The sequence below is a fragment of the Cryptomeria japonica genome, chromosome 7 (genome assembly GCF_030272615.1).
Source record: "Cryptomeria japonica chromosome 7, Sugi_1.0, whole genome shotgun sequence".
Taxonomy (NCBI): domain Eukaryota; kingdom Viridiplantae; phylum Streptophyta; class Pinopsida; order Cupressales; family Cupressaceae; genus Cryptomeria; species Cryptomeria japonica.
Window position 1 is genome coordinate 772,764,293 of NC_081411.1, and position 26,115 is coordinate 772,790,407.

General features: G+C 37.0%; 1 protein-coding gene across 1 annotated transcript; it reads left to right on the forward strand.

Annotated features, from left to right (window-relative positions):
* The first annotated feature begins 208 nt into the window (after window positions 1-208).
* Window positions 209-3,084, forward strand: LOC131063468 (pentatricopeptide repeat-containing protein At5g02860). The gene has a single exon (XM_057997275.2). It carries the CDS (start codon window positions 386-388, stop codon window positions 2,990-2,992), a length of 2,607 nt encoding a protein of 868 aa, XP_057853258.2. The 5' UTR covers window positions 209-385; the 3' UTR covers window positions 2,993-3,084.
* The last annotated feature ends 23,031 nt before the right edge of the window (window positions 3,085-26,115 follow it).

Genomic DNA, 26,115 nt, shown 5'->3' on the forward strand with positions numbered 1-26,115 from the left:
CCTAAGGCTCATGTTCCATATCAAATAGGCCCTTAATTTGCTGGTGAAATCGAAGGTTTCAGCCTAAACTCATGCTCTAAATCCAGATAATTAAAACAATTTTATAGATAAAAATCTTTTAAAATAAATAAATAAATGAAAATAAAAAATAAAAAATCTTAGAAAATATTATTAAGAAGTGATACACGGGATCGAGAGGAGATTCGTATTTGGCAGTCGAATTTTAACATCGATGGCAAAATTAATATGTGGTTCTTGTTGAGATGAGGCTGAGTGATAGTTGGGATGTTGTGGGACTATATCCATTACGACAGAAGTAGAGAGCTGGATATTTGTATGCTTCGATCATCATGGTAGGGCAGGGCAAAGATAGTAAGAAGAAATAATGGCCGAGAGAATTTCTCTTCCTTGTCTGAGACCTGCACCTGCTCCTCCCAAAAACATCTTCAATCCAAAAAAACTATCTCCTCCCCCAACATCTCAATCGGAGACACTTCCCATAGTTTCCCTCATCGAACTTCTCAACAATTCAACTGATTTTTCACCTCACTCTACCCAACGCAAATCTAATGCCAATCCTCAATCTAAAAAGATCAATCAAAATCTTACCCTTCAATCAATTTCAGCTCCCAGCACTTCACCACTCATTAAAAAGGACCCCAATTTCACCAAAAATGCCACTGGTTTTATTAAAAATGACACCCAAATCAATAAAATGGATACCCAACTTGAAAAGGATGTGGATTCTTTACTGTGTACCAGAAAAAACGATGCCCAAGCTGAAAAGGGCGTTAATTCGTTAATGGGCAACAATGTTTCAGATTTGCGGGACATCAGCAACGGAAGCCAGTCATGGAGGAAGGAGCTCTCAGAAACCGGTAAGTCAATTCTCATGTCTATTCTTGAAGAAAATAGGAAAGTGCGTGACATATTAGATATAACACAAGATAAACTCCTAGAAGGGGATCTTGTTCAAATCTTAAGGGGTTTGGTGGGGTTTAAAAAATGGCGAAATGCTCTTGGTGTTTTCAACTGGATGAGAAATCACGAAGTCCACAAACCCAATGGACGAGCAATTGGGCTCATGCTGAGTGCTCTGGGAAGGGCTTGTGAGTTTTCTAAAGCAAGTGATCTTTTTGAGGAGCTTCTGCTAGAAGGTTATGCAATGGATGTTTATGCATATACTGCTTTGATTGCTTTGCATTCCAAGTCTGGCAAATACAAGCAAGCAATTTCTTTGTTCAAAAGAATGCAGGAAGATGGATGCGAACCTAATCTCGTCACATACAATGTAATGCTTGGTGTGTATGGCAGAGTGGGCAATTCCTGGAATAAAATCCCTTTAGTTGTTGAAGAGATAAAAAGTAAGGGATTTAAACCTGATCTGTACACCTATAATATCATTCTAGGTGCCTGTGTAAGAGCAGAGCTGCATGAAGAAGCATCAAAGATCTTTAAAGAGATGAAGGCCGAGGGCTGTGTTCCCTGCAGTATAGCATACAATTCTCTTCTTGATGTGTATGGGAAAGCAGGGTTGCATAAAGAAGTTCTGATCATATTGAGGGAAATGGAAAAGAATGAAGATTGTCGACCGGATATCATGACTTACAATGTATTGATTTCAGCTTACTGTACAGCAGGCTTCTATGATGAAGCTGCTGCTTTGATGGATACAATGGTAAGCAAAGGAACAAAGCCTGATATTTTTACGTATACAACTCTGATATCTGCCTTTGGCAGGGCAGATAGAGAGGAGAAGGTGATATTGTTGTTTGAGAAGATGAAGAGCAATGATTGTCGTCCAAATATATGCACTTTCAATGCTATTATTGGTATGTATGGGAAGAAGGGAAAATTTAAAGAGATGATGCAAGTATTTGGTGAACTGAGATCTGCTGGATATACCCCTGACAGAGTCACATGGAATACCTTGCTGACTATGTGTGCAAGAAATGGAGTGGATAAGTTTGTTGATAGAGTTTATAAGGAAATGATGAAAGCTGGAGTCTATCCAAACCGAGATACCTTTAATACTTTGATCAGCGCTTATGGCAGATGTGGATCAATCAGGCGTGCTTTGGCAACATATAGTGCAATGTTGGAAGCAGGAATTGCTCCCAATCTTTCGACTTACAATGCCATTTTAAATGCATTGTCTAGAAAAGGGCACTGGAAGGAGGCAGAAGCTGTTCTGAAAGATATGAATGAAAAAGGTTATAAACCAAATGCAGATGCTTATGCCTCATTATTGCATGCTTATGCAAATGGTGATAATTTAGAGCAATTGAATGCCCTAGCAGGAGATATACAAGCAGGAATCATTCATCCTAGTTGGGTACTCCTAAAATCAGTTGTGCATGCATATAGTAAATGTAATTTGTTAAAAAAGACAGAAAATGCTTTCTTGGAACTGAAAAGACGGGGCTTTTCCCCAGACTTGATTACATTCAATGTGATGATTTCTACGTATGGGAAACACGGCTTGATTGATAAAGCTCTTGAAGTTGTAAATAGTATGAAGCAATCTGGGTGCAAACCGGATTTGGTGACATATAATTCCCTGATTAGCATGTATGGTAGAGCAGGGAATTGTAAGAAGGCAGAATCTATCTTAAAAGATATGCAAGTTATTGGCATGAAGCCAGATGTTTTCTCCCACAACAGTGTAATCAGTGCATACTGCAAACAGGGTCTCATGCAAGATGCTTCAAGGATTTTCTCGGAAATGATGGATTCAGGCATCCGTCCTTGTATTATCACTTACAATACATTAATTACAGGTTATTCTGACCTTGCAATGTTTGAAGAGGTCAAGAATGTTCTTGACTACATGAAGAAACATGGTTTCATGCCAAATGAGCAGACTTATAATGCCATTACATATGGTTATCGTAAAGAGGGAAGACTACTTGAAGCATATGATTTTGTTAATGAAGTTAGACAAAGTGATTACATGGCGAGGAAGCACCAAATGGAACTTTTAAATGTATAAAGAACATTCGAAAACACAACTTTGTATTTCTGCCTTTGTTTTTATGAATCGAGAGCACCCTATGGATAAATGCATTGTTTGGATTTTTTAAATGTAAGAGCAAGAATCAAGCCCTAAGTGGTCTCCAAATTTGTGTGTATGATGTGATGTTCACCAATGTTCATATTGCAATTTAATTTTAACACAAGGGCTTCACCTGCAATACGCAATCAATTAACCATTACATTTGTACCATAATTGATAAGGTTGTCCATGGATATCATCCACAACATTTTCTCAGTAAATCCAATTTTCAAAATTTTCTGCTTGCATTCATTGTTGCCACTAACTATGAGTGTCAAGTCTACATAATGTCATGCCTTTGGGCTGTAGTCATAATGAATCTAGATATTCAACTCGGTTTACTTGTGCTTTCTGAATCAGCGAAGGATCATGTTGGCATGTTATATTTATGCTAAAGGAAAACTAATTTTTTACATCATGACCGTAGACACATACGGGGAGGTCACCAGGTGATACCGCATGATAGACTTGGTCCAAATAACCTTCTGGGGCTGCAAATAAAAGAAAAATGTTGTCCAATCTGTTGGTTTAATAATGTTTTGTTGTAGCCGTTATGTTATGTTAGCATTAGACAGGAATTCAACTTCTTGTGTTTGGTTGTTGACAGTTGTCTAACAAATAACTGTCACTATTGTCGTTCAGAAATCAAGTCCATGTCAAGGAAGGTATGCTGTGCTGGATGCTCCCTGTACCGAACAATTGTAAAAACACTAATGGTATTCATTGTGTGCATTGTTACTTTTTATTATCATTTATATTTCTGCAATCTGGTAGTGCAAAATCAGTAGCAAACACAATTCAGATGCCAGAGATTTTCAAGGGACAAGATGGCTAATGAGAACTAACCATGTTACAAATTGGAAAGAAGTGAAGAGTGAGTGCTCAAGACGTGCTAAGTAAACAATACATACTGCAAAAAATAAGAAATTAGACTACAAAGAAATGAACGAAGACAACATAGATAATATTTATAGCTCTAGTTCATTACACTAAAATGAGTTCTGTAAATGAAACCTCAAATAAGAGTTCTGGAAATATTGTGAAAGATTGGAACATTTGAATTAAGAATGAAATAATCCAACACTTTTGAATCCATCAAATTGCATTTGATACATATATTAGCGTCAAGAGGATGGAATGGTTGGGACGTTGAAGCATTTCCAGCTATTATAAGGAAATGTGCCTCTAATTGAAAGGGCAACTTAGAGGAAATTGGCTAGGTGAGGATTCTTGCAGAAGTTTGAACTTATGCAAAAATGATGGAACTGTTGTTGCTTTGATGCAAGTTGGCATGTTCAGATTAGCCTGGCATGTTGATGATCAAATTGGAGTTGACACTAAGGCTGCCATTGTTGGTACCAATACAGCATCAATGTCCCTAGTGTTGGCATAATTGCAGTTTTTGACATAATGAATATTGGATTGAGTATTGGTACAAGATTGGGTCTAGGTGTTGATGTTAAGGTTGGTGCAAGTGTGCATAGTTGAACCTTGCAAAAATGTTTGCGAGGATTCCATCAGTGCAGGTTGCACACTATAAAGATGGACTTGGAGTAGAGGTTAACAGGGTGGAATTCATCTCAAAAAATAATAATGCTAAATGGAGTGATTCTAATAACTTTGTGGACTTACCGAAACTTGTGTGTTCAACCTGATTATTTGTCCCACTCTTTCTATTTAGAAAAGAAAGGAAAAACTGTTTGTGGACCACTTGGCAATCATTGGCAATCACTCACCTTAAAAGTGAAATAAAGAGGCAAGGCCCTAATTGGATATGCTTTGACCCACTTTTCATGATTCGATCCTGATCAATTGGAATCCATTCATTGGCAATCATTGGAAGTAAAATAAAGAGGCAAGGCCCTAATTGGATGTGCTTCGACCCAATTTTCATGATTTGATCTTGATCAATTGGAATCATAGATTCAATGTCAAGTGGTGCCAATTCCGTTGTATGAATTGTTGTAGGAAATGGCTAAAATTAGGACAGTAATTTCTCAATGGTGAAGATCAGATGCTAACCAAGTTAACACAAAAGATGAAAGTAGAGATTACCAATCTGCTTGGTGATGATGTAGGGACCAGACCAGGAGGGTCAGGAATTATAGCATCAAAGCAGGGATCGAGCCCTGGCCCCTTTGCTTTCTAGAACTCAAAATGTAAGACTGAGTTCACGAGCAATCCAAGGATACTTAAAAACTTTATATAATGTTCACTGCATTTTAAATCCTTGCGAGGCTGATATATTTTACATAAATTGACGATTAAATGAATGTGAGTTGGTTCATTCACTTTTGTCTACTGGCTATGCTGTTGAAGGGACCTGTGAATCATTTTACAATAGTCATTTGGTGAATTTGTGTAATATCCTTTAGAAAAACTTTATAACTTACTACACTTAAATTTATTGCTGACATTAAACTGGATTATAAAAATAAATAACGACATGCTATCATACCAGACCTACAACACACATGACCTGCAAACAACTATCCAATATTGATTGACTCTGTACTGTGTGCAGATGTGACAGACCATGAAATACTCACCAGAAATGAAGAAAGAGAATATCTTCAGCACAACTGTAGATTAGACTATTGAAGGGTTTCGTCCTTTGGTTTTGGGATTCAGGGGATTTCATCCTCAAATCAGTTATAGAAGACTAATGCAAAAATATAACAGCAAAACGGGAGGCTATTCTAGTAGCTAAACACCTCATTTTGTGGCACAAAGAGGGCCTAAATCTCAACACACCTTTAATTTGAATAGATTCTTAGAATAACAAATGCTATTCAAGTCCAAATGTCACCATAACTCAATGCTCCCATTCTGACAAGATAATTGCCCTCTTTGAAAGGCCAATTTGTATGTCCCATAATGCATAGTCAAAGAGTGACGAAATTAACCAGAAAATACTACTAAATATTTTATTTTTTGTTGTTAATTTTAAAACTGTAACCCCCTTTTTAAAGAGACTTATTCCTTCACTCACTGGAATAATTAAATGATTGGGGTTATGATATGTTTTCAGATGAGTTGATAGAAAATGGAAATTACAAATAAGTCCTTGCTTGCCCACAAACTAAGGACTTCATGATAATTCTCTTTCTCATATGTCGATGGCATTTGACACCAATGTAATTTTTTCCTTGTTATCCAAGTGTTTGGTAGATCGACTAATGGTGCAATATGTTAGCTTAATACCTTTTAAGGCAAGATATATGGAAAATATTGTGAATTGGTGTGGGAGCACCCATGAGTTTCATGCCTTTACAAGGCACATATGGTCATTGTTGGTTGATTTCTTGATTGCATGTAATAAAGTCTTATTAGACCATTTTAGGTTGATAGGAGTCTAGTTTGGGTCATTAGGTATTATGTAGTGCAATAATGTCAAAGTTGTCAAAGTTGTCAAGCAACTTTTCTTGCTTATGTTGTCATAAAGCTCAAAATGATTGATTTATTAACTTGTAATGCACGAAGTGGTTGCTAACTGTTGGGAAGGTTGGAAAACCTTTAAAAAGGCCTTGTTCCATCGACCAAGGGTCGGTTGGATGAATTTGGAGAAGTTGGAGCAATAAAAACATCAAATTTTCTGCAATCCTGACGCCTTTTTGTGGCTTTGTTGATTTGTACGGATCTGTACGGACTTTTGGTTGCCCAAGACTGGTTGGAAATGATAAAGCATTGAATCTACTTTCATTTGCAACCAGTTTCAGTCATTTTCATTGGGTAGATCAAAAGTTATTGAACTTTCTTTGCTGGTTGCCTGAAACCCTAGGTTAGGGTAATAGTGAGCATTAGAAAATGGTTTTCTCACCATTTCACCGGTGAAAAATTCTCAAACTCGGTGAAATGGTCTGTCTTGTGTATTTTATGGTTTCTCAAACTTGCAGAGAGATTGGTGGAGATTTGCTAGGGTTTTGGAGGCAAAGAGGGACTGATATCTCTTTGTATCAGTCACAGGAAGCCTGAGATAAGTGAATATTTTCATTGAGGTTGATTGGAGGAAGGGCCTTGGGTTGGGAATAGTTAATTTAGACCCTTATTGATGTGTGTCAAGCTTTGGAACAACAGGTTGTGCATTTGGAAGAGTTTGGATGCAAGCCCTAGCACCAAGCCTAGTCAAAATTGTTAACTAGGCCTAGTGGAGAAATAGGACAGTTAGTTTTTGAGCCCTTCACTCCAAAGTAACCCCTATCTATCTCAAGATATGTTGTCAAATGGCCAAATGGGTATCCAAAAATGCCTTGATTTGTTTTTTCTATGAGGCCCATGCTGAAAATTATGCCCCAACAGACCTATTTGGAGGGCTACTAGGAAATAGGCCTAGTTGTGAAGAAATTGCTATTGGTACATGCCCAAAGTGAATGGTGAGTGGTTGTTTGAGTTAGTAGAGAGATCCTAAGCCCCTACTCTACGTCAAATTGGTATTAAAGCCAAGGTAGGTGTGTGAGAAGAGAAGATTGAATTGAAAATTTGAGAAAGGACAAAATGCCTCCTAAAGGAAACCTTATGGCTAGAGAAGTAAGTGAGTTGAAGGAGAAACATGCTAGGGAAATGAGGGAGATGAAAGAATTTATTGAAGCCCTCCAAACTAGACTTGTAGCAGTAGAGACAAACCAAATAAGAGGTGTGGTCACATGGGATGTAAGTGACCAAGAAGAAGAGGAAGAAGGGGAAAAGGAGACTCCCCAAGAAGGGCACCAAGAGGAGTTGGACCTTGAGGAAATGAAGATGGCAAGGCTGTTGAAGGTACTAAAGGGAGATGGTCACAAGATCAAGATGGAGCTACCCATGTCCGGGGGTAACCTACATAGGGAAGAAGTGTTGGATTGGATAGGGGCACTTGATAACTACTTTGAGTATGAGGAGGTACCTGAGGAACAAAGGGTGAAATTGGCCAAAACCAAATTGAAGGGCCATGAATTGCTATGGTGGGACTATGTCCAAGATGAGAGAAGAAAGAAGGGCAAGCCAAAGATTGTTTCATGGGATAGGATGGTTGCTAAGATCAAAGGCAAGATCCTACCTAGTGACCATGCCATCCAAATGTATATAAAACTTCAAAATCTCAAGCCAAAGGAAATGGATGTCAAAGCATATATTGAGGAATTCTACAAGTTAAGCATTAGGGCAGGCCACATGAGGATGATGTGGAGAAGGTGGCTATATACATGAATGGTTTGAGATTCAACCTTCAAGATGAGTTGAGTTTGACTACTCCAAGAACGGTAGAAGAGTACTACCAATTGATCATCAACGCTGAGGTCAAATTGAAGAGAAAGCAAGATAAGCAAAACAGGGGCAAAGGCAAATGTTTTAGAGGAAGAAGTACTTTTAATGACAAAGGGAAGACCCAAAAACCTCAAGCAGAAAGCATCAACTTTCAAGAACAAGGGATAGAGCAAAGAGGTGGATTTAGGGGAAGGAGACCAAACAATAGGGGCAGATTTGGAGGTCAAGGTAGAGGGTCAAGTGGATTCACAGGGAGATGCTATAAATGTAACAAGATTGGCCATCAAGCATGGCAATGTAAGGAAAATCAAATTTCCACTTCATTCAGTGGGGAAAGAAGAAACCAGTTTGTAGAAGAAGAAGACGATGAAAGTGTAAACTCTCCATCACAACATTTTGGTCCAGAAGTTGGTGAATCTCTTACAATAAGGAGAACATTGATTAAAGTCCATATGGTGAAGCAACCTCCACAAAGAAAATCTCTTTTCAGAACCACATGTAAGTCTCAAGGTAAAGTTTGCAAGGTGGTTGTTGATTCGGGTGGCATAGATAACTTGGTTTGACTTGAGATGGTACAGAAGTTGAAACTACAAAGGATACCACATCCCACTCCTTATAAGGTCTCCTAGTTGAATAAGGGACAACAAGTCCTTGTAAATGAATAAAGTTGGGTGGAATTACACATAGGAGGGTACAAGGATAAGATTTTGTGTGACAACATCCCTATGGATGTTTGTCATTTGCTTATAGGGAGGCCTTGGCAGTATGATAGGAAGGCATTTCATGATGGTAGGAAGAATACCTACACCATAGAACTAGTACATTTGGGGCTCAATTCTGATGGTCGCTCGTCGGAATTTTGACTATTTTTTGTCGGATTGCCGACAAATGCAGCCATCAAAAACTTGTTGTCAGATACTTCGATAGTGCTTGACAACGTCGGAATTCCAACAAAAACAATCAGGTCTCCATCGGTGTATGTCGTACCGATAGCCTCATCGGCTATCGGCAAGACCAAATGTTCCCTTCGCCACTAGTGTAAGTCCTGTCGATGGATTTCATGAGGCTATCGGTAAGACATACACCCATGGAGACTTGATGTCTCAGGTGTCATCGGGGTAGTACATGCCAATGAAATCCATCAGCGGGACTTACACTAGCAGCGAAGGGAACATTTGGTCTTGCCGATAGTGGAGGTTTCGGGTCTCCATCGGTGTATGTCTTACCAATAGCCTCATCGAATATCGGCAAAACCAAATGTTCCCTTCACCGTTAGTGTAAGTTCTGCCGATGGATTTCAGCGACAAGTGCTACCTCGACCGCTCATCCGCCGAGAGAATGTCGTCAGGCATACAACATCCTCATCGGATGTTTTCGTTGATTTCCATCGAAATGTCGATGTTGTCCGATGACAACCATGAACTATGTACCGATGAGGATGATGTATGCTCGACGATATAGTCATCGGTGCAAATATAGGGGGCGTCAGAATTCTGACAATTATTTATTTATTTATTATTTAAAATAATACAAAAAATCATATAATGACTTCTGAAAGCCGACAATTTCACGTCATCTCGTTAATTGTTTTACGGCATGAGGCAGGTTTCAAGTCAAAACCCCACACAAAATGTAGCCTATCAGCTAATAATGCAGCAATATTTTGATCAATTCAAGCAAATCATTAGAACTTGTTAGGGCACCATCCTTCTTAACTATGCCTGATACAGGGATTTGTCTCTAGGTTTCTATCATGGCTTGTGCTCTATCAAATCTCCTCTATTTGAGCTACCTTGAATGCATGCCTACCACTGTTTGAAATTTTGATAGTCTATATCCTCTATGTTGCTAACGTTGAAAGGCTCCTTTATCACTATGAATATTGGCTCAGGTGTATGGCTTCTGCAATAAGCATAGGATAGTATTTATATTGATTTGATACAAAAATTCTTACTCACAACTGTCTTTGCAATAGTGAATGCCCTTATTGTCACATACAATGAGTATGATGGCATCCTTGTCATCTTTTAAAAACGATCTCTTTTCTAAGTGTTTTCTCATCACCACTAAAAAACCTTCATCACTATGATTTGCTAACTATCTACACTCATGGAGAGTTATTTGACTACTCTTTGTATCATCTATGGATCTAGGGCTTTTGGTTTGACTGGCAACTCTTGGTCTCTAACTTTGTATGACTTCTATTGTCACTACTCTCTTCAAGTTGACATCTACATTACTGTTGCTATATCTTTCCTATGATTGAAAGCTTTGATATCTCAACTATAGTGAGGTTTGACTGTGAATGAGGATAGTTCACGACCCCTTTTGTGATAAGTTTCCTTTAGATCAAAAGTTGACCTAGATGATCATCAAATGAGAACTATTGGCTATCATAATCACTATGCATAACGATTTTTTGTTAGAGAGATCAAATATTATATTAACAAAGTAATGAATTTACAAGGCTACTTTGATGCATTTTATTCCTACCTCTAGGAGGTAGCAACTTTTTGATGTGCACTCATCTAATTATATGTTAATTTAGGCTTCTAATAGATTGAGGTTGTCTAACATGCACATAGATGACTCAAGCATCTTAATTATGTCTCTTGGAGGTTGATACTTGCAAATGGGTCATTGTGCATTTCATTGTATTCTCTTTAGCATTAGAAAGAGTTGTTCCTCCCCCTATTAACAAATGTTGAAAGGTGCCTATGTGCTCAATGGGTCTCTTAACTTGTAAAAATTGCCAACATTCATGAAGAAAAATGAAAAAATGTCATTAGTGAATGATTACTCATTGAGATCATCTTAAGATGACTTAAAACACAACCATCATATCCCACAAAAATAAATACTGGCCAAATATGCCTCAGAAGCCTCTAATTACTTAAAAGTTAATACTATCCTCTAGATGCCAAAGGAAATTTGGTCATGTGCATTAACCGCTACAATTTGGAGTGCAAAAGGGGGAATGTACCTAACAGTCCGCTACAATTTTAAGAACAAAGAGACTCTATGGCACCGAGAGGTTGCAATCGTAGCCTATGTTGACCATAATCCTTGTTGCAGCAATAACGAGATGTGAGGTAACAGTTATAAAATTTGGATGAACTCAAAGAGACATTTACAAATACAACCTACCCTTTATAATACCTAATTGAAAAATTGGATGCAATGCAAGTCCTTGTATCAATAATATCTGACAGATAGTAAAAAACTAGAACACTAAATTCCATATAAAAGTGGTTAGACTTAAAATGATAAGGAAAATTAAAAAATGCTAAAGAAAATGTCAACTAATAAAAAAACTTACAAGGATGAGGCATATTCACAACTTTTATAGTTGTGCCATGCATATCAGCACTAGAAGCAACTCATAGTGTTAGTGTACATACAAGACAATATGGGAGTTCATTATACCCAGCAACTTGTGGTTTAGTTGTTCGTGTTGGCTATGTTGGACCCTGCAATTAAGATTCAATATACATTATTCAATAAGATTAACTGTGCAACATAATTAAATATTGAAAAATGTGTTCTCTTATTGAGTTTCGCTTTGTTTCGAGAATACTTTAATATTCTCTACTTAACAGGGCCAACCACGTGAAGGTGGAAGCTCATTTGCAAACCCCCTCCCCCCCCCCCCCCCCACAACATCATTCTAAATTCCCTGTTAACATCTAACATTCATTCATTCTTTCACCCATTATTAAAATATAGCATTCGTTCATTATCACATAACGTTCATTAACATATAACATTCATTAATACGCAACATTCATCAATATTCATTAACACATATCATTCATGAACATTAATTAGCACATAATTACATCGATTAACACATAAAAATCAATCATTATCAAATAAGGTAGATTACAATTATTTGTTTTTTTTTGTTTTTTTTTAAGCTATGTAAAAACTAAGTGGAGCATCGTTTTCTTCATCATTTCCCCCATCTTCAGTTGTTCTGCCCTCTGCTTGTGATCTCGATGTATGCCTAGTCCTATACAGAGGACGGGGACACTGAATTAAAGGGGGGTCGTTTGCAATAACAAAGAAATGGGTTAAATTCAAAACATTTTTTATTATTGTTACTAGTATTTCATTAATTTAAAGAACATAACTGTGGCACTCTTTACCTAATGGGGCGACATCATCTTCCACATCATTTTGTCTAACCTCAACCTCAACATGCTAAACACCCTCTAGATCCTCTGGAGTTGAAATACGAAAGGTTACATTAATCAATACACCAATTGCGATTAAATTTGTTTAAAGGAATAACAGTGGCCCTATTTACTTGATTGGGGAACATCACATTCCTGATGTTGTCTACCCGGATCGTGCTCCACTTGGTCACCACCGACTACATGCTCTAAAATATTAACAAAAAAGGTTACATTAATTACTACACTAATTACAATTTAATTAAGATGTTTAATTGTATTAATAATTACATAAAAAAAACTGAATAGCAAATGAATACATCCACTATTGAAATGCTCATCCGGACCTTCATGTCTAGGTTGTGTTCCACGATTAACAGACTACATTCCAATGCAATGCGCATTGTTATGTTTGCTTGCTTATTTAAAAAGAATAGTCACTTTATGTTGGAACTTAATATCAAATAGATTATTGGTAAAGTACTCAATTTGAAATCATTTTCATTTAGCTTATTTACCTTTGTGACGAATGCATCAAAATTTCGTGTTTGCCCACTCAATTCTCATAGCCATTCAACCACGACTGTATAGCCTTGCTGGTAGGCAATTCTCTTGTCATCTTTTGTGGATGCTCTATTGAATTTAGAGCCTTGCATTTTTGCTTAGTATCGTGAATTTTGCTTGTATTGTTTGATAAAAAAAAAATTGTTTGCAATTTATAAATATTTTCATGCGATATTTCATTTACTGATTCTTACAATTTGTGTGGCAAGTTTCATATAACCACCAGAGCCGAGTTTGTGTTGCCCGTGCTTTTCTTGTCTTGCCTTGGTTGCCTTTGATGTGTCACTCAATCTATGAAAAGTTTGAAATATGTTAGATTATATAAATATAAAGAGTAATTAGTACATAATTACATTCTTAATAGTATCACATACCTTCTTCTGGCATCTAGTGGTGTATTTCCTTTTTTCCTTTCAATTCTCTCATTCGCATCCAAAATCAGGTCCTTCCACTCCCTCTATAGAATCATTGGGGGACCCTCGTACTTTACGTTATTCTCTAAATGTGTCATGTATTGGTCCCTCACATACTTTAGATATGTGCCATCTTTTTCAAAGACCTTGGTTTTGTCGAATGTGTCATTTCCGAACAACCCAACCATACGGTTTGTTAGTTCATCTTTTAACTATTTTTCTTGGTCATTCCACCTTTAAAGCAAAAACAAACCTGTTAGATTCAAAAATAAACTGAAGCTACCTTTGATATAGTTCAAGAAAAGGATCAAAGGAAAATTATTCTAGCAATGATATGAAATCAAAATAGTGGATTAGGGTTAGGTGACATATGATGTTCCACATTTTACGTATGGTGGGCCCAAATATCTGCAATGCAATGTCATTAAGATTTTCATAAAAAATATCATTTCCTGCAAAAAAATCATGGGATCATTAGTCCAAAACAAGTGATCAGTAAGTAAATTACAATTAGACTATATATAATAATAATAATTTTAAAGTACCTGGAACCTTTTGTATCTTTAAGGGAATCAATTCTTCGTCACTCGCCGCCAATGTGGCCTACAACGTTCCCATACTAGCAATACGAGAAGATCCAGGAAATGATGGTATGTTATCAGCAGTAGTCACCTCTGGCGCATCCTCATGTGCATCTCCTGCTGCAAAAAATGAATCCACGATGATATGCCCCCAAGAAAGAACGCTTCAAGAGAAATAAACACATAACAAAAGAGAGAGCAAAAGAGGGATCTACCAATAGTGGGCGAGACAACATGACGTGCAACGGACGATGTCTGCATGTTGCATGTTGCCGACATTGCAGTTGGCAATATAGGTGGGGCTAACCTCAGATGAGGCGGCGTTTGCATAGGAACATTGACATCACTTGAAGAATAATACATTAAATATAAGAAAACTACAAGAATTGTAAACAAGGATGGACCTTTATTAAGAATTGTAAAGAAAGATGAACCTTTATTAAGTGTTCGATGGATAAATTTGTGACAAGAGGGTAGTGTAAAGGAAGAAGGAAAGAGACACCTTAAAGAACACTGTAATGTATTATGGTTTGATAAAATCAATAAAATTTTGTGGTTTGGAACTTGTTAATTGCAAATTTCCATGACAGTCACATTTCATGCACTGTTTCAAGTTTCTTCTCATCAAGCAAATAGATTAAAAATGTCTAATCAAGGATTGGAGGGTGAAGTGTAATGAATTAACTTTGTTTTGTGCCAAGTTAAAGCAATGGCCGTGAAGAATGAGGAGAGTTTGAATTGTTTTTCTCTAAACTATCCAAAACCCTCAATTCTAGGTCAGTCACAAGGGTTTGTTAGTATCCATTGATGTAGTCATTGAAAACTTCTCAAATTATGGATTCCTATTGTCAGCTCAAGTATCTTTCATTTGAATTGTTCTTATGTTGAATGGTTGTACAAATTTCAAGAAAACTAGTGCCCTAGCAGACTAAGACAAAGTTTTCCTTGTTTTAGGACAACAAACCATATTGTTTTGTTGAGTGATGTCCAATGGGTTAAAATAGGACTGTGTTGATTAAATAAGGTTGGAACAACTCTAAATAACCTTCCCCAATATGATGGACATTGATAAGCCAAGAAAGTTTCAATCTACTTGTTTGATCATGACAATCACAATGAATGGTAGTTTGAGTTCCTTATTTTGCAGTTTTGGAATTTGTAAGGATTCTATGAGTAAGTGCATATTATGAGTTCTTGGGCAGTTGGAACAGACATTAATGAGATGAGGGCAGTGAAATAACACTCTTGGAGGACAGGGGTAAGTATATGTTAAGGTATGATGGTTGAAATACTTGGTATTTTCACAATGTTAAGGCTAACATGGAGTTGCTTGAAGATGTAACTTGTCTTGTTGGAAGTTGAGCTCAAGTAGAATGTGACAAGCTTTAAAAGGAGAGAGTATCATATAGTGAGAGGTGAGTTGATAGTGAAGAACAAATCATAGTATGAAGCTCTCAAAAATTATAAGTGATGAAGTGAGAGGTTGATCCAAGTTAGGGATCTAGAAAAAGGATGTGTTGGGGGTTTGTTGAGAACAAGTGAAGGGATGTGTAAGGGGGTTTGTTTCCCTAAGCTATGAATGATAAGTCATGAAGAGCATCAACTAGATCCCTCTGCATCAACTACATAATAAATATATGATCAATAACACTAGCATTAAAAAAACAAGTTCACAAGTCCAAAGAAGGAGTAGTTTTAATGTATAGAACATGGTCATCACTTGAACTACTTGCAATACCCTGATCATGGCCACTAGGTTGATGAGGACGCATAAAATCTTGTAAAAACAACATGTACATATTTTAGTTAATAACATAAAAGAGAATAAAATATAAACCATTATTGAACTTTTGTTATAATTAAAGCTTTCATTACTGCTTACTTGCAAGTTTTGTGTTGTCTGCATTAATTGTTGCACTCTCTTTTATTTCATCAGTTTGAGGGCTCATGGATGCCAAAGAAAGAATCTCTCTATTAATTTTTCTAACTGAATTTTTCATCATTTCTATAGGTTTTGTGGTAAATGTGATGTCATCATCGCATAATACTGTTGAGTCCACATCCCTATAGAGGTGCTGAGGTACTGCAAGTCCCTTTCCCTTTCCCCAAACATCTGTCTGTGACAAGAATATTATTAACACTATTTCTCCAAAACACTCAAGAAAAGAACATAATAATGTAACAGTTTGCTTCTATCTAATTTGTACAATTACAAAGAGGTTTACCTACTCGGTAGAAGTGTTAGGACCTACATCCTTGTCTATGCTATGTGACAGATCCATGTCGCCCTGTGACAAAGAAAAAATATAAAAACCTTAGCGAAATGAAACCAATAGACTTCACAAAAAAACTTAATAATAAAATAGTATATTGGAGTCATTAATTGGAGGTTGGTTTAAATAGTATATAGTACGTACCACCCCCATGACAATAACTTTGTTTGTATCTATACAAATCAAATTGTAATCGATGATTAGCAGCTCTTCCCTTACACTTATTGATTTTATCGCACATACGAATACATGATTTCCCTCATGCGCCTCGAATATGCAATTGGGTTGCTTATTAGTTGACACAGGTCACGTACTATCTATAAAACCTGCAATATTCCCTGTTGCTTTTGGTCTTCCATCAATGTATACAGCCACTCGTTTACTTTGATCATTATCTCTATTGTAAATAATTTGTTGACAATGCATACCTACGCATACTTTTTTTATATCGAACAATCTACATCCAATTTTTGTAATTGTAACAAGGTCTAAAAAACTCCATCAATTCAGTAACTTTGTTGTAACAGACCTTTATGTTGTCCATGGAAAATAGGCCCAAACCATGTAACAACGAAGGTGCTATGCGATATATCCTTTCATTAACACAAAAATCAGTTTTTATTGGAGGAAGTTCCTTGGCTACCTATTTTTTCTATAGATGTTTGTACCTCAAGGGCACCTCGATGTCGCCTTTGGCCTCATCATCGTAAGAACATAACCCCCCTTGAGCAAGGCAAAATTCCATGTGTTTATTGAATTTTCTTCTAATCTTTTGACCTCTAGTTGATCTCCCTATTTTAGATCTACTACATGTCTCACTTTCATCTTCTATTCCTACATTTCCCTCACTCGAGGAAGACACATCTGACAAATACCTATTTGGTGATACCTGCACTCCATCAAATGAGAGAGTTAGTTGGTAATGAGAGAGATATTTTGCAAATGAGGGTAATGTTGATGAAGAAGTCGACCCTAAAGTTGATGTTGAGATTAAAATTTGAATGAGTCCAACTGGGGCCTCAAGTGTTGATAATTGTATTAGATTTGCTGCTAATGTCGAAGTTTGAAAAACTGAGGAAGTTTGTTTTCCTAGTAATTTTTTAAAAATAAACTATTTTTATAGGTTGTATTGACTTATACCTGTCGATCCATGAGACTGTGCAGGATCCTCGTCAAAGGGGTTTAGGTCCTACATATGTAATTCAATTATCTTATGTTAGCTAAAAATTACATGATACGTATACTAAAAATTACATAGTATACAACATGAACAATATGTAGTCATCATAATCATTGTATATTTTTGTATTCCTTACCTTTACTTTATGTAGACTGTGCAGGATCCTCAAGTAAAGGGTTGACGATGTTTGTAGTCAGTTACCTGTTTCCACCAAGGGTGGAAGCATCACACAAAATATATACATGAAATCAACACCAACAATTGACCATCATAAGCATTACATTTGTAATTTGATAGACAATAAATACATATGTATCATAAGCATCATAAGAATCACATATGTATCATCATATATGTAATTGAGCATCATAAGCATCACATGTGTATCATCATATATGTAATTGAGAATCATAAGCATCACATATGTATCATCATAAACATGTAATTCATCAAATATATATCATAAATCATCATCCATCACATAGCTAATAAACAATCCACATAATGAATTAATTATGTAACCATATAAGTCAAATTAATTTCTATCAAGAAATCAATATTAAATAGATAATATACTAATCGCATACCTCATACATTTCATTCATGTCATTTATCTTCTTCTTCATCCATCACCATCACCATCACCATCACCATCACCAACAACATCAACATCATCATCATCAGCTTCTTCTTCTTTGTGAACATTTTTGTCAGGAACATCATCGACTAACTGTCGATCGTGATCATCATCTACATCATCTTCTACTTCTTCGGTATCTTCTTCTTCCATCACATTATACTTTATCGACCTTCCTCTTGGATCATGTCTAACAACAAATGACCAACCTAGTTTATATGGAACCTTTGAGTAAAATAGCTGCTCACATTGGCTTGGAAGAACATAGGGCTCATCCCCAACTTGCTCAAATGACCTTGTATTGACCATTGTAAATCCATTATCATGTTCAATAACAGTTCTATCAGGATCATTTTTATTCAATCGTAGCTTGTACCAATTGACGACGAACATAACTAATTTCAAGGAATTAAAGTCACACTCAAGTATATCATCCAAAATGTCATAGTATCGATTTTGAGACTCTTGAGGATGTATGTCGTTTCTAGATGAAATAATGGTCACCTCAAAGACTGTAGTTATCCTAGAATCACAAGTTTTCTTCCTATCATCCAAATTTTTTATGCGAAATTTATGACCATTGAAGCACATAGCGTTGTGGTGTTTGACCTGCAATATGTCAAACATGTAAAAATTATTGCATCGTGAGTTGATAAATATATGAGTGATTAATAAATTTATACGTACTTTCTTATCTCTTAAACCATATGCTAAATCAATTTTCCTTTACGTAAAATTGGCATCTCCATTACGATGAGCTTCTTTAACCAATGAAGACACACCTTCCCATGTTAATGTGCGACCAAAATGTTGACATCGTTCAATCCATACCATCATCCAATCAAGATTGTTTGCAATATACAAATGTAGTGCATCCCATTCTCGACCAACTGTACAAAAAATAAATAGACGACTTACAACTGATTTATTTTGAAGATTAAGAATTAGTTTTTGATTAAGTAAAACCAAGTTTTAAGGGACCCGAAACCCACTTATATAACAAAAGATAGGCATGAAAGAAACTAGAGAAAACATAACATAGAAGGAAAAGCTGCAAAAGATCAACAGAGAAAACAACAACTAAGGAAAAAGACAGCAAAAAGCTAGCAAGAGACTGGCCAACAAAGATTTACATTTCAGATAAACACTTTTATAGATTCTTTGACATCCTTAACCAGCATCATCATAGCGTTAGCAGCTTCTCTCTGGTCTTTGTTATCCTACTTCTTATGGATGTCTTTATTCTTCATCTCCAGCTCGCTGGTAGTCTGCCTTGTTCTTCATCTGGAAGATTGAGGAGCAGAGCTGGAGGTCGGCAAATCAATGATCACCATCTCTTTGTTCTGTTGGTTCCTCTCCAAACAATCAACCAAGGCGTTCATATTTTGAGATGAGACCATCAAAACCTCCATGCTATGATTCATAAATTTCTTAAGGGCTTTCTCAATTTTAGTAATCCGGTTGATAATAATTTCGTTATCAACCTCACCCTTATCTTTGATGGTTCTGATCACATCTTCTAAATGCTTCAAATCTCCCTTAATAATTTCTTTTTCTGGCCAATCCTGCATCTCTATTTCATCATCTGCCTCACTTGTGTCCACCTCAACATCCTTATTCCCTGTATTGGTTTCCTTAATCAAATTATGAAGCTTATAATCCAAATCACGCAGCTTATTCTGAATACTGGAAATATTTTCAATGACCCATTTCTGGAAATTGAAAAATTCCAGAGTATTGTTTTTGGCGGCGTTCAAAATGGCGTCCGTCGTTTCCATACCCTGTGTAGAGCTCACAAACCTAGGGTTAACTTCCTCTGTGGTATGCTAAGCTTCATTCCTACTATCCAAGACTTCAACATACTCTTTCTGCACATTCTCCTCCTCGCCCGCGATCTCTTTTTTCTCACTCTCCACTTCATCCTCAACCTCCTTCCCCTGTTCCTTCTCTAAACTTGCATTCACATCTATGTCCTCTTTATCTCTATCACCAATCCTCCCTTTCTTATTAGGAGGAATGTTAGATGAATCATCGTCAGAGTCAGAAGCTTCATAACTTTCTGAAATGTGGGCATTTGCCACCAGAGGATCTTCCTTAATAACCCTAGCTTTTTTCTTCAAATGCTCATAAATGAGCAGAATGAGACCCTAGTGAGCTATGGGATAGGATTTGGGTTTTTTTGCATGGTCGGCCAAGCTTTCATTCAGGGAAGAGGCTAAATAGAATGGCAGAGAGATCTTTAAATCATGGTAGAAACGGTTTAGAATAGAAAAATGGTAATTATAAACCTTCGTGAACCTACCATCAATAGTTAAGTATTCCATTAAAAACCTTAACATCTTTTGCCAAAAGGACTTTACCTGTTGAGGGAGGTAGTAAGATACATTGTCCTTCTTGGCGAGTCGAACCCTCTCTTCATCACTTTTAGGGAAGTTCTTAATGGCTTCCGTCGCGAACTTTCTGTCTTTGTAAAATTTGGTTCCTTCCTTCTGTAAGCCTGTGACCTCTACCATCAAATCTTCGTCCAACTTCCAAGTTTTCCCGAACAGAGTAACTTGTTTATTTCTCCATCCCTTAGAAAAACCTTGAGACATTGACTTTTTACTACCATGCAGTTTTTCCATGTAGTCTGTGAAACCATGTATGTGCAACCTCCGCCAGACTTTTCGTTCGCTTTTCCAGTTATCGCAGCCAGAGGGCTCATTTCGGTTGAGATTGCCGCCCATGTTGTAGCACAAGTCGAAGCCTTCAACAAAGCACAGATACTGAAAAATAAGGGTTAAGTTCAGACTCTGAGACAAGATACTGAACTCGAAAAATAGGGTAATTTCCTTGATTTTGGAAAGATCTTTAATCACATTCGCAATGACCAAATACTTACTATGATTAGCCTCGTAACACTGGTTATCATAATTACAATTCCTAAAAGTTATCATCAGCTGACACTTCACATAACTCCAATATCTGTCGTTGATATCCGAATCCAGAAGAGTAATGATAAACTTAACTTGTACCATGGATTCGATCAAGTAATAATTGCGCCCGAACATCCTCCTTACAATAGACTTCTCCGATATATTCAATGTCCTCCTCTAAATAAACCCCCTCATTAGCTACTATGTCAGCAACCTTGTTACCTTCCCTTAGAGTATGGGAGATGGAGACACTATCATAGGCTTGTAATAATTTTTTAGCACTCTCAATGATATTATAAATATTCCAAGAGGGGGAGCAAGTGCCTTTGATAGCCTGAATAATATTGAACGAATCCCCTTCCAGCCATATTTTTTTAAAGTTCAAACCCTGAGCAAGTTGGAGACATTTTAACATTGCCTGAGCTTCAACAACATGATTGTTTTGGACTCCAAAAGGAGAGGCAATAGTAGCAACACAAACACCATGAGTATTCCTGATGACTTCTCCCCCTCCTAACTTCCCAGGATTACCTTTGGCTGCCCCATCAAAATTAACCTTAACCCAATCATGATAGGGAAATCTCCATACCACATTTTCTCTCCTACTCTTAGTGTCAGATTTGCAAATCTTGTGAATCAATTTCCATTCAGTGAGGATACTTTTCTCATTATCATTTATATCAAGATAACCCCACTGCTTGTGGTTTCTATGAAGAGTGTTTATGTTTTCTTTAATTGCCCTACAGATCTTTTCAAAAACCACCTGAGATGTACACTTGGCCTCCCTAAAAATTATATTATTTCTCTCCTTCCAGATGTACCAGTAGGTCATAGGAAGAACAAAGGACCAGAGGGTCTTGATGAGAGGAAATTTGGTGGGGAAGATCCATTGCCAAATGACATCCTTGAGACTGTGATGCATAACCCATTCAACTTTCTATAGAATCCAGAATTTACTTCAGATCTCCCAAGTAAAGGAACAATGGATAAACAAATGATCCACATATTCTGTCTCATTCTGACATAACTCACACCTATTAGGAAACATGAAGCCTCTACGAGCCAAGTTATCAATGGTGAGAATCTTATTGTGAGCTACAAGCCAAAAAAACATGTTAACTTTAGGAATAAGGAATCTATTCCAGATTTTAGTCCATATTTGGTTGCTGACCTGAGTAATAGTTTTTTAATAAGCAGAGGCAACAGTGAAGTTACCCCTGAGATTTCTCTTCCAAAGAAACACATCATCAGAGTCTTTACTAACAGAAAAGGATAGCAGATCCTGCTGAAGCATAGAAAATCCAGCATAAATAGCATCAAGCCTCACCCATTTCTTCTCCTCCTAGTAATTACAAACCATAGACCCATATCTTCTTTTGCATTGATCAATGAATTGGCTACAATCCTGATTGAAGAGGGGTTCATCTTTAATCCAAACATCCTCCCAGCACTCGATTTTCTCACCTTTGCCAAGGACCCATCCAGCTCTAGCTTTAGCAACTTTTATTGACTTGACTATGCTATTCCATATGAAATACCCAGTAGGGATATCCTCATAGTAGAGAAGAGAGTGAAGTGGTTGATTATGGATATATTTATCAAACCACACCCGATTCCAATCTTTTTTAATGCCATAAGCCCTCCATATCTGTTTAGCAAGCAAAGCTTTGTTAAAAATTTTAAGAACTTTAATACCTAAACCCCCCTTGCATTTAGGATTACATACTTTGTCCCAGGGAACCAAGGCAATTTTTTTCTTGTCTTCTACCCCTGACCAAAGAAATCTTTTCTGAATCCTCTCTAAGGCTTCAACAAATTTAGCCGGAATTCTAAACAAGCTAAGAGCATAGACAGGAAGGTTTTGAAGAGTAGCTTGAAGAAGCTGAAGCTTACCAGCTCTAGATAACATTGATCCTTTCCAACCTTCCAATTTCTTGTTGAGTTTGTCTATTAACAAGTTCTAGAAGGAGTTTGGGGGAACCAAGCCCAGAGGAAAGCCCAAATAAGTGGAGAAGAGCATCTCCACCTTACAACCAATGATGTTTGCAATTCTCTACTGCCTCATAATAGGAGTATTTATGAAATAAATAGCAGACTTCTCCCAATTGACTTGCTGACCAGTAGCCAAAGAATAAAAGCTGAGAGCACCCTTGAAAGCAGCATCCTCACCAACAGAAGAATATCCCATTAAGATTGTGTCCTCAACAAACCGTTGGTGAGTATAGGAAACATTAGTAGAGGAAGGTTGTAAGCCTTTGATTGTTTTATTCACCTTCAATTTTTGAATGAGTCTGCTCATACTCTCCACCAAGATATTAAAAAGGATAGGAGAAATAAGGGTCTCCTTGTCGAAGCCCCCTAGAGGATTTAAAAAATCTAGACGGAGACCCATTAATAAGAATAGAGAAATTTGGAGTAGATATAAGTTCTCTTATGACTTTAATTACCATCTCATCAAATCCAAAGGCCTCCATAATCCTGAAAAGAGCCTGCCATTCCACTCTATCATAGGCTTTTGCCAGATCCAATTTTATCAAAAACCCTTCTTTGTTAGCAGCATTAAGAGAATGGATATTCTCATGCACAAGAATAATAGAATCCAAAATTTGCCTGCCTGGGAAAAATCCTTTTTGCTCCTGAGAGATGACCAAGGGAAGAACAACCAATAATTTGGAAGTCATGACTTTAGAAATGATCTTATAAAAGGAATTACAAAGACTTATTGGCCTAAACTTTCCCATAGAATCAACTCTAGCCACCTTAGGAATTAGATCAACAAAAGTGGAATTGATTTCCTTAAGGATTCTTCTGGACCCAAAGAATTATTTGACAAAATTTACCATGTCTTTTCCATCAATATGCCAGTATTCCTGAAAGAAAAACATGGGAAAACCATCCAGGCCCGGAGCCTTATCCCCTTGAAAGGAAAAAAACAACTTTTTTAATTTCATCAGCAGTAGGAATAGCAGATAAAGTCTTATTCTAGTTAGGTTCAATAATCTTAGGGATGTTATCAACCAAGTCTTGTTGCTTAGCAATATCAATGTCCTTACTACCAGTGAGGAGGTTAGAAAAAAATTTAACAACTTCATTCCCAATGTCTTCATCTTTAAGAAGGATTTTGTCATCACTATTTAATCTGGAAATTATGTTGGTAGCTTTATGTTTCATAGTGGTCATGTGGAAGAATTTTGTGTTTCTATCCCCGACTTCCAACCAAATAGCCCTAGATCTCTATCTCTAGTAGGTTTCTTCCCTGGATATAGTGTTGTAGAGTTTGGCAAGAATCTCATCTTCCTTAGCCTTGGGAAACTTATTATAACCATCTTTTTGGATAGAATTTTGGATATGTTCTAATTCCTCCTTCAGCTTAATTTTGGACTAAAAAATATCACCAAAAACCTTCTTGTTCCAGATCTTGATATTATCTTTGATATTTTTAAGTTTTTTAACAACTTTGTACATGGCAGATCCATCCACATTAATATTCCACCAATTGACAATGGAATTTTCTGAAGAGGGGTGTGAAATCCACATTTTCTCAAACTGGAAGGGGAAACAACGTTTGCTCTTAACAAACTCAGCAACAAAAGAAATGGGAAAATGATCTGATCCAATTTTGTTAATGACAAACAAAGAGCATCTATGCTTAAGGATCCAGTCATGAGTAATAAGGGATCTATCAAGCCTTACTTGAATAAGGTCAACTCCATCCCTTCGATTAGACCAAGTGTAGGAAGCTCCAGAAAGCTCAACATCAATCAAGGCATTGGCATTGATGAAGTCCATCAAGTCAGTTTTGTTGTCCAGTTGAGCTTGAGTTCCTCCAAATTTTTCCGATCCTTGCAGCGAGGTATTGAAATCTCCCATCAACAGCCAGCTGTCATGAGAAAAAAGCCCTCTCTTTTGTTGGATTTTGTCTCAGAATTTACTCCTAGCAGCTTTAGAATTTGGGGCATAAATGTTGGTAAGCACCCATTCCTTTCCTTCAGTAATACTTTTAACTTTCATAGAGATAATATTACCATCTTCCTTTATCAAATCTCCATTAATAGATTTCTTGTTCCACAATATAGCCACCCGACCTGACGCCCCATTCGAGCTACTACCACAAACTCCTCCCTGTTTGAAGAATTTTAAATTTTCAACTTTTTCCTTACTCATTTTGGTTTCCTGAACCAGGATGATATCCGACTTACGATATCTAATAAGATTTCGTAAAACATCCTATTTGTGGAGACCGTTTAGGCCTCAAATGTTCCAGGAAATTACCTTCATTTGGAAACCTGGGAGCAGGATTCTTGAATGGTTCATTGCCTTCCATTAGCTATGTTTTGTTTTCTCTCTTGGTCCCTGTGCCACTTCATGGTTTTACGTCCCTGCGGGGATTTGGATAGACCAATATCCGCCTTAGACCTGGTCCTAGTTTTAACCCCATTAGAGTAGCCTATCTTCTTATTTTTCTTTTTTCCCACCCCTATTAATTCTTCATCTTCTTTGACTTTATGAGAAGATAGCTTATTGTTCCACGGTTCTCCCACTCTCTGAGAGGAGGTGGGCGAATCAATTCTAGCACTCTGAAATAGAGAGTGTAGGTTAACCTGAGGAGATCCAAACTTGTTCTTTTTCCTAGCAATAACTTCAGGACCTTCTAAGTCATTTGGACAAGGTTTATTGTTTTTCATTTATGAAGCTTGTAGGGCTTCATTTTGGGATTCATTGATGTCATCAATCTCACCCTCTTCAATAATTTCTTCTATGGTTACATTTTATTCCTCCTGAATCTGTAGGACTTCAAAACCATTGACTGTTTTGATCTTAAATCCATTATTTGCATTCTTTTTATCTTCCTTTTGATGAATATCCTTGACAGGAGTAGCTTTCCTATCCTCTTTTGTTAAATCTTTTAGGTTACTAGGAAGCCCACTTCCTCCTTCCGCCCTACTGTCATCCTTTTTGTTAGTCTTCTCTGTCCATATCTGTTTTACAAGATTGTTAGGCTTCTGGACATTTTTGGGGTTACTCGGGCAAGCCTTAGCCCAATGTCCCACTTTCTTGCAAGAGAAGCACACAAAGGGGAGGGA

Excerpts from the sequence above, each read along its gene's own strand:
- LOC131063468 (XM_057997275.2), top strand. The coding sequence starts at position 386 with ATGGCCGAGAGAATTTCTCTTCCTTGTCTGAGACCTGCACCTGCTCCT.